This window comes from Ylistrum balloti, unplaced genomic scaffold (assembly GCF_031769215.1).
Source record: "Ylistrum balloti isolate Yb309-2 unplaced genomic scaffold, AGI_CSIRO_Ybal_v1 Utg369662, whole genome shotgun sequence".
Classification (NCBI taxonomy): domain Eukaryota; kingdom Metazoa; phylum Mollusca; class Bivalvia; order Pectinida; family Pectinidae; genus Ylistrum; species Ylistrum balloti.
The window spans coordinates 746,101-756,581 of NW_026781912.1; the positions used below are offsets into that span (position 1 = coordinate 746,101).

Consider the following 10,481-nt stretch of genomic DNA (forward strand, 5'->3'; position numbering starts at 1 on the left):
AGTATAACAGAAGGATCAGTATAACAGAAGGATCAGTATAACAGAAGGTTCAGGCTAACAGAAGGTTCAGTATAACAGAAGGATCAGTATAACAGAAGGTTCAGGCTAACAGAAGGTTCAGTATAACAGAAGGTTCAGGCTAACAGAAGGTTCGGTATAACAGAAGGATCAGTATAACAAAAGGTTCAGTATAACAGAAGGTTCAGTATAACAGAAGGATCAGTATAACAGAAGGTTCAGGCTAACAGAAGGTTCAGGCTAACAGAAGGTTCAGTATAACAGAAGGTTCAGGCTAACAAAAGGTTCAGTATAACAGAAGGTTCAGTATAACACAAGGTTCAGTATAACAGAAGGATCAGTATAACAGAAGGATCAGTATAACAGAAGGATCAGGATAACAGAAGGTTCAGGCTAACAGAAGGTTCAGTATAACATAAGGTTCGGGCTTACAGAAGGATCAGTATAACAGAAGGATCAGTATAACAGAAGGTTCAGGCTAACAGAAGGTTCAGTATAACAGAAGGATCAGTATAACAGAAGGATCAGTATAACAGAAGGATCAGGATAACAGAAGGTTCAGGCTAACAGAAGGTTCAGTATAACATAAACAGAAGGGTATAACAGAAGGATCAGTAGTATAACAGAAGGTTCAGTATAACAGAAGGTTCAGTATAACAGAAGGTTCAGGCTAACAGAAGGTTCAGTATAACAGAAGGTTCAGTATAACAGAAGGTTCAGTATAACAGAAGGATCAGTATAACAGAAAGATCAGAAGAATGTTCAGTATAACAGAAGGATCAGTATAACAGAAGGATTAGTATAACAGAAGGTTCAGGCTAACAGAAGGTTCAGTATAACAGAAGGTTCAGGCTAACAGAAGGTTCAGTATAACAGAATGTTCAGTATAACAGAAGGGTCAGGCTTACAGAAGGTTCAGTATAACAGAAGATTCAGTATAACAGAAGGTTCAGTATAACAGAAGGTTCAGTATAACAGAAGGATCAGTATAACAGAAGGATCAGTATGACAGAAGGATCAGTATAACAGAAGGTTCAGGCTAACAGAAGGTTCAGTATAACAGAAGGTTCAGGCTAACAGAAGGTTCAGTATAACAGAATGTTCAGTATAACAGAAGGGTCAGGCTTACAGAAGGTTCAGTATAACAGAAGATTCAGTATAACAGAATGTTCAGTATAACAGAAGGATCAGTATAACAGAAGGATCAGTATAACAGAAGGTTCAGGCTAACAGAAGGATCAGTATAACAGAAGGATCAGTATAACAGAAGGTTCAGGCTAACAGAAGGTTCAGTATAACAGAAGGTTCAGGCTAACAGAAGGTTCAGTATAACAGAAGGATCAGTATAACAGAAGGTTCAGTATAACAGAAGGTTCGGGCTTACAGAAGGTTCAGTATAACAGAAGATTCAGTATAACAAAAGGTTCAGTATAACAGAAGGATCAGTATAACAGAAGGATCAGTATAACAGAAGGTTCAGGCTAACAGAAGGATCAGTATAACAGAAGGTTCAGGCTAACAGAAGGTTCAGGCTAACGGAATGTTCAGTATAACAGAAGGTTCAGTATAACAGAAGGTTCAGTATAACAGAAGGTTCAGGCTAACAGAAGGTTCAGGCTAACAGAAGGTTCAGTATAACAGAAGGATCAGTATAACAGAAGGTTCAGTATAACAGAAGGTTCAGACTAACAGAAGGTTCAGGCTAACAGAAGGTTCAGTATAACAGAAGGATCAGTATAACAGAAGGATCAGTATAACAGAAGGTTCAGTATAACAGAAGGTTCAGGCTAACAGAAGGTTCAGTATAACAGAAGGATCAGTATAACAGAAGGTTCAGTATAACAGAAACAGAAGGTTCAGGTTCAGGCTAACAGAAGGTTCAGTATAACAGAAGGATCAGGTATAACAGAAGGTTAACAGAAGGTTCAGTATAACAGAAGGTTCCGTATAACAGAAGGATCAGTATAACAGAAGGTTCAGGCTAACAGAAGGTTCAGTATAACAGAAGGATCAGTATAACAGAAGGATCAGTATAACAGAAGGATCAGGATAACAGAAGGTTCAGGCTAACAGAAGGTTCAGTATAACATAAGGTTCGGGCTTACAGAAGGATCAGTATAACAGAAGGATCAGTATAACAGAATGTTCAGTATAACAGAAGGATCAGTATAACAGAAGGATCAGTATAACAGAATGTTCAGTATAACAGAAGGATCAGTATAACAGAAGGTTCAGGCTAACAGAAGGTTCAGTATAACAGAAGGTTCAGGCTAACAGAAGGTTCAGTATAACAGAAGGATCAGTATAACAGAATGTTCAGTATAACAGAAGGATCAGTATAACAGAAGGATCAGTATAACAGAAGGTTCAGGCTAACAGAAGGTTCAGTATAACAGAAGGTTCAGGCTAATAGAAGGTTCAGTATAACAGAATGTTCAGTATAACAGAAGGATCAGTATAACAGAAGGTTCAGTATAACAGAAGGATCAGTATAACAGAAGGTTCAGTTGTCGACAGTTATAAAAAGTACAAAGTTCTAGAATTCTGTTTGATATATTTATTTCATCATATCAAAAATACAATTTCTATAGCAAAAATAGAATCTTATTTACAAGTAAAAACTGCATACATGTATATGATTACCAGTATTATTGGACTAAGACACATTTCATCATCATTATTATTGGAATAAAAAACCATAAATAAATTAGCACTAATTTATTTAAAATCAAGGTAAAGCTCCTGTGGTACATGTATATAAAATATAAATCTTTCAGTATATTAAATCATATTTTTAATAAATAAATCTGGATTCGTGTTGGTTATGATGCCAGCTCTCTGGGTTACACTGGGCAATTTACACACGTGATCTTTTTAGTAACAAGTATGGCCCGCTAGATCGAGTCACTTGATCTGTGCACAGCTGTGTTCACCTGTGTACCGTCTCGTTGTCTCTGTGTGTCCTATGTGATACTCTCTGCATTTCTATACTGGGTAGCCGTGACGCGGCCCTGCAGTGCCGGTCCGGAATTTCTTTCACCGTCTTCCGACTTGCGACACTGTTTGCAGCTTGAATGGCGGTCCCAAATTTGGAACCAATCAGGCGCGGAGGAATCGATAAGGGGCGTTACCGAGGGCGGGGCCTTGTAGAACACACGCTATTCTGAAAAAAATATCAAAAGATAACATAATATTAACCGACTACTAAAACCCAACATGTGGAAATCAGCTAGCTCCATTATATCGATTTATAAAACAAATAATCCATCCACTCAATAGTGAAATTCCGGAAACATTTTATTAGAATTTATGTTAATTAGTTTGTTCCTTTTCCAGTTAAACATGACTTTTATTACCTTTGAAATAGGTTGATAAACCATTCATCACATTGAAAACGATTCATGTAACGTTTTATAACCTGTAAATAACGAACTTAACCAAACAAAATTTGACATCAATGTGTTGATATATTTACATTGCTGTGAAACTGACACACGAACATCCCATATTATAGATCGTTAAAATTTCCTATCTTTTATAGATAAGTTCTTTTTGTTGTACAGAGATAGCACTGCCCATTCAACACGTCTAGATCTAGGGAGGAGACGGATTAGGAATAGCTCCCCGGGGGTTATCAAGCGACAGTACCGCTAGGAGATTAGGGGTGTCAACCTACTCGGTTTTATCAATTCAGCCGACACTCTCGTGTCCGCTTTATTGATCAACAGAAGCCTCTATCTTGGAGCTCACGATAACATCTTTTCATCGTAAAGATTGTTTAACACTTATATTTAAACAATTTCTATGACAGGTTGTGTCAGTTCGATTCGTAATTGCGTCCTACAATCTCGTTAAACGCCTATAACAAAATCGCGCATTAACATTCATTGAAACAGGTTGTTACAAATTTAAACACGGTTCATCATTAAATGCTATTTTTTCTCGGGTGGCATTGATCCGGATTCAGCGAGAGCAAACATTTTACGTGTTCCTTAATTGGAAGTGATCAAATATTGCTAGATCACAGGTGAATATACCATAATCATATTAATTTAAATTTTGATGTAAACGTTTCTTGAATATAAACAAGAGTAACACGAAATAAACCAATACATAGGTAGTTTTTTTATTATTTAAGTTCAAAACGATGCTTCAAGGTTAAGTTTTGTCCGTTTAAATACAGAATATACTATTTTAAATTTTACAGGGGGATAGAATTAATATTTTTCAACTAGTCACGGTATTTCAAAATACACATGAAATATGTAAATATTACAAATTAACATGTTTCGGTTGATAAGTGATTAAAATGTATAACAATATTGTTAAATAAATCAACGACAGCAAAAGAGTATTAAGTAACAGTTAACGCCATACCATGGGTAATATAATTCACACTAGGTACACTTATCTATAGGGGTAGGTTTGAGGGTACATTTTAATTGCCTTCCCGGGGTTGGGGTTAAGGAGAACAATACAAATCTCACGAGTAGAAATCCAATCTACCCTTGGGTTTTGAGGGGGAAATCTTTTAACTCAGAGAGTGAAACTTACCGCTCATTATACTGGAACATCCGGGTTCTCTGATGAAGAGCTTCAGAACCAATTGGTGAAGTCTAGCAGTTCTTCCTCCTCAGCGCTAAGGATCTCGTGTGATGCCTCCGACGAAGTACTGGGGGTTGGGGAATGCACTGATGGAGAAGCCGGTGGTATTGCTGATTTTGGAAGACAATTATTATCCAGCACTGCGTTAACGGCATCGTGTTCATCCACAAGTTGTTGGAGATACCGGATGTAGTCAATGGCAGCTTTTAAAGTGTCCACTTTACTCATTTTCTTACTTTTACCATTTTTTCCACCTGCTGGAATATGTTCACGTAAAGTTGCAAATGTCATATTAATCAGCTTGACCCTATTCCGCTCGCGCTCATTGCGACGTTCTACGGCCACTGTAGGGGGTTTGGTCAGTCCGAGATATGTATCATGATTATTAAAGTCCAGTCGTCTCTTACACACGATTTCCCTGACATTTTCCTTCATAACTTTGTAAAACTTAGCTTCAGGAGTAGACGGAGAGGACTGTGGAGAAATTGTAAACATGCAAGATGGTCTGTCCATGGTCATTGTTTGAAAAATTCCTTGACCATCTATAGTGGACATCGGCATTACAGGCATTCTAGACTCAGTTTCCATGTCCAATAATCGAGAAACTGGCTCGTGCATGTCGCGTGCCTTGATATGTCACTTACGTCACGAGCTGGTAGTTTGACTACTCCCGTAGTGAAAATTTTGGATGGGTACATGTCATAGAGTAGTGACTTTTATATAAGGCGTGTGACAATGGTATAGGCTCCACCTCCCTGAGCTATCGGCGAGATTGTCTCACACCATTCGCGGTTCGGCGCGTGCCCCTTGTCAGTCGAGCGAGCATGAACGAGCGGTACCTAAGCAAGGACGCTCAAGATGACAGGGGGAGTGGAACGCACCTTCGCTTTAATGATTTAAATGAATGAAGGAAATTCAAATTCTGACCATTTTAGGGTTACGTGACTTTCAATAAATCTTTGTTATGTAAACACAGAGAACTATGAAAGGCCTCCCTATGTATTTATTACGTCAGGAACGAAGAAGGATTTTGTTGACTCGACGGCCCGTAGCGTTACCGTTGCTTGCTACATTGTTACGTCAGTCTATCGTGGTGTGACTTCAACTTAACAATGATCCCCGTGACTATCTGAGAATCGGGATAAGATTGGTTACGCCAAGAGTAAAGTCTTTCTGTTGTGTTATGTTTCATTTTCGTCCCTTTGTAGAAAAAATCAAACGCCCAAGTCAGAAAATGTCGCGTCCTTTAAATCAGAAATCGGACAATGAGTTCTAAACGATCTCATTGCACTTAGGCTCAAATTAATATATATCAAAACTTGACATGCTTTATTATTACATTGACAGCGAGGTGCTGATATCACTACAATTAGTAATAAAACCATTAACAACAATAAAAAGAAATACCAGACAAAAAAGGTCATCGCGTTTAAAAGTGCAATTTTCTTTATTAACGTCACAACGACAATTCATTTTGTTGATATTGATTGTACATGCTTGATAACAACGAAAAGAAGCGTCCGTGATAAAAACAACTACCAAACACCACTTCGCCTGTAATTGTTTTTTCTTTTTCTTTCAATGGAACTTAAAATTCCGCAAAATCCATCAGGTTTGTTTCCCTTTTCAAATTTCGATCAACAGAATATGAATCAAAAGTTGTTTCTTTTTCATAATTTCAAATAATGTCGAGGATTTCCAGTAGACATCTCGTGTTTACATTGTATTGCGTTCCCGTATTTTGATAATGTGATTAATGCATTGAGTGTGAGCTAGGAGTTATCATCGGGTCATTTCAGAGATTAGATAACTTCAAGGATGTTTCTATGCACCGTTACTACCATCATCTTAACGATTCTATCTCATAAAACAAAATCAATATTTTCTCCGTCAGTCTCGCTTAAATTTCAAGATAACCAATGTTCACCTACTTAAAATATCAGAGAAACAAAATGAATAGCAACTTCATCTCTAACAAAAGTTTTTTCTCAGCCATTTGTATCCAATAGAGTCAAATTTAGAGAAAACAGTTGTGTTGCCGATATATTCGAAGAGGCGACTAATGTGGACAGCCCTTTTCAGCATAGTTTTTTGTTTTGTTTTTGTTAGACCCTCATGTGTAAACGGATGAAATCAAAATGAAAATGAAGCATCCATTTTTATCTTTTTCCTACTCTCTGACTTTTTTTATATAGTCTTTAAAGTCTTGAAAATATCTGCCGTTTTTCTTAAGCTTTGAGCATCAACCAAAGCGATATAGGTGATACATTTTTTATATAGAAGAGGACCAACTACAATACTTAACCTTGATAGTCACCAAACGGTGCTGCTTAATATTCAGCTTCATAAGGATGATAGTAAGGACTTGTTAGCCAAATGTCAGTTTAATGTTAGCGTGTCATGCTACCGTAAATCCAAGGTATGACATTTCAGTGTGATGGCACTATGACATTTGATTGGCTCCATCTTTGCTATCCTCGTATGAAATCTTAAATAAACTTCAGATCACAGAAAGATCGAAGCGTCCATCTACATTTCAAGTTACCCTTATTTTTCTTAAAGTTGTTTCTAAGTTACTTTGACATTTGAAATGAAATGTTACGTGTTCACAATATTCTCTTCTAGTTTCATTGTTTTTGAATGGGAGATTACAAAGAAAATATATTTAGGAAAAAATCTTTAAAATAATATGTTAAACAAATCTTTAAACTAACGACGGATGTACGTAAATAAACACTAGGACTTTTTCATTATTTTTATAAGTGCTTTGAACTTTTCCGGTGAAAATGTTTCTGTAACTTGGTTTTTATATTAAAAGACAGAAAAAAATTAAACGAAGTTGGACATTTGTTACAATGATTAGTCTTAAATGTGTAATTCATTTCTTGTGGGGTTATCTGATGACCGAGGGACGAACGGACAGAAATGCACGATTGCACCATACTATTTATTCATCGCCGATGTTGTCTACATCCATCGTAACAACAGACAACGCCTCAAAAGGGATCTTCAGACCTTATCATTATGCACGTGTGTCGTATTTGGAAGGAGGGCAATTCCAACAAGTCTCACCTGCCAGTAGAGGTCGGCATTGTAATCCCATCTCGCTACCTTGTTACTACGCTCGCTGGTTTACGAGGAGCTTCGCCGGGCTTTCAAAGACTCATATATCATGAGTGACGCAACGTCCCTTTATATCTTTTTGACCTATGACCTAACTAGTGTTACGCCAATAACGTCTAGTCAGTTATTTTCTTTAGTTATGCTAACCAAGCGTTCAGAATCGTGTTTGACCAAATCGCTTCTTGTCCTTTGGCTTGTTACAATTTGGTATCCAATGACAACGTCGTCTCTCTGTAAATTTCATGCATAAAATGTTGCTACTGATAAAGACGAATGTTTCATGCGATGACAATAACAAAGAAAATTTGTTAGCTACTTCTTTTTATTGTGGCTCGTCTCGAATGTTTAATTCAAGAGAAATTAATTTGAATATTTATATGTAAATGGTGACTGCAAATGTCCACTGAATTAATCGCATTGTCGTTAATTGTGAAGTATATACGGTGTTTCAGAAATGTTTTATTTTGGCCTTCGCTACAGTGATGTTGCTCTGCAGAAAGCCAAAACATTCAATGTTTATAGTTTTTTTATATCTTAAATCCAGATAAGCTTGATGTTCACAAATTGCTATTTGCTGTTGTAAATTTTATAGTGTTTTAGCGTTTACAAATGTTTTTGTATACTGTAAATCACAAAACAAGAAATGTTTTTTAATTATTTTAGTGTACTCCATTATACTTAAAGCTTATATCTTCTGCATCTAAATTATTGGTGTAACTTTATTTTCGCTATGATTATTCTAAAAAGATGACACTATATCAACTGATTTACTCTCTTACACAATACAAATAATAAAATTTCTTTTTATCCAAACCATATTTATTATTTGTATTGTGTAAGAGAGTAAACCAGTTGATATAGTATCATCTTTTCAGAATAATCATAGCGAAAATCAAGTTTTTTTTATCCAAAACCATATTTAAGTCACACCGACAAATCATTACACGGAAGATGAAATTGGCATGTTAAGAGTACATTCGATGAAACCAGGGCAAAACATGAACAAATGAAATATTTAATGGGGACCGTTAAAAAAGTACAAGTAGAATCAGACCAGATGTTCCGGAAGGGTAAGAGTCTTCTGTAATTGTTCAACTGTGTCCGGGTTATGTAATTCAATGTGATAAATCTATAAAGGAAATAGTGACCCAATCATCCATGAACTTTTTTTCACATGACTCTTGCAAGGATCTTGAAGACCAAAATAAACATGCAAATCTACACGTGAAACGTATGGACTTAAAGCGATTCGGTGTCGGCAAGACCTGGTCATTATGTGCTTCCTACTAACCAATTTTAACCTCGAAAACCTAATCATTAATAATCAAAATATCGACATATTAATTAAAATATCATTCAAACTTAGAGGGCAAGATATGAACATAAGATTTACAGGAACACTTGTTTATACTCCCGAACGGCAAGAGGCGCTGTACTTCATCGACTTTACTTACCACGTATATCTGGGTCAGTGCATCTACGTTGCATCATGTTTGTGACAAAGAAAACCCCAGGCGTACTTACTAGTATTGAATACAACTAGGTCCATAGAACTCGTGAGAGTGATCATGAAGAATACTTTTCGACATGGTATGTATTTGTTCCACACAATGACATAGCGTTGGTTCTTGCGACAAGCTGACAATACTTTTGATGACATGTGTCACCTTTAAAAGTTTGTCGCGCATTTTGCTGTCGTTAACATCACCTAGTCAATGCCAGCGTGAGAAGCAAATGTGCTGATCAAACTATCACCATGATGGCAGGACCACGGATTAGGGTGCTAATTAGAATTAGCAAGTCGTCTCAAACCTACATTTACGTACACAATCGGTAAAACTGACAGCATTTCTTTTAAACAGGAAGAAGGCCTCCTTATAATCGATAAAGTAGAAATCGACAGAAGATAGAAAGCTTGAATCGAGAGTAGCTACAACGTACACCATCGGCCTACTAACTAAACATTAAGGTGCGGAGGAGTTACCTCTACTATTCTCGGCTCTGATTGCGGTGATATATTAGCGGTGCATTTCCACGATCGCGAAAACAAAACCCATGAAATAATGAGACACGTGTGTATTAGATGCTTTTACACCCAAACCGCGAAAATTTAATACTTAAAAGTACAATTCGATAGTTTTAAAAAAAAATTACAAAAATGATGTGGTTGATGTTCCAGTATTTAATTAATAAGTAAATACAGTAAAAGAATTACTTTTCAATCACTCTCTGATAAGATCAAACTACACGCTTTCTCTTCAACATCACATTTTGTATAAACCGCATTATAGCCGATGAATTACAAGTCAGTATTCAGTCTTTGTTAAACGCTTTCGTAGAAACATATGTTATATGCCTTTTGTTTGAACTAATTTTGGTTTATTGTTGTTTTACAAAATTATAATTCATTTTAGAAGTCACAATCTGTTAAGTATTATTGTCACTTTTGACCTTATTTAGTGACCATTGCCAAGTACGTGTCTTTGAAAATCTTAATTTTAATTTTTTCAATTTTTATATTCCACTTACAGTCTTTATAAACATTTTGATTAGTTTGGTATATTTAGAATATATTCAAATTGATGATTTCAGAAGGAAGGAAGAAATGCTCGATGACGATGTGGAGCTATCTCTATCTACATACATCTCGCTACCTGCCATTTCTGGCCTGTTTTCTTGATATTTTCTACTTTTTCGTTCTTGCGTTCTTCATATCGTACATGCAAGCTTACTAG

At 36.3% G+C, this 10,481-nt stretch overlaps 1 protein-coding gene across 1 annotated transcript; it reads right to left on the reverse strand.

The window, feature by feature from the left end:
* Positions 1-4,614: 4,614 nt before the first annotated feature.
* LOC132559571 (achaete-scute homolog 1-like) lies at positions 4,615-5,241 on the reverse strand. The gene has a single exon (XM_060224205.1). The coding sequence runs from the start codon at positions 5,239-5,241 to the stop codon at positions 4,615-4,617; it is 627 nt and encodes a 208-aa protein (XP_060080188.1).
* Between the last annotated feature and the right edge of the window lie 5,240 nt (positions 5,242-10,481).

Excerpts from the sequence above, each read along its gene's own strand:
- LOC132559571 (XM_060224205.1), bottom strand. The coding sequence starts at position 5,241 with ATGCACGAGCCAGTTTCTCGATTATTGGACATGGAAACTGAGTCTAGA.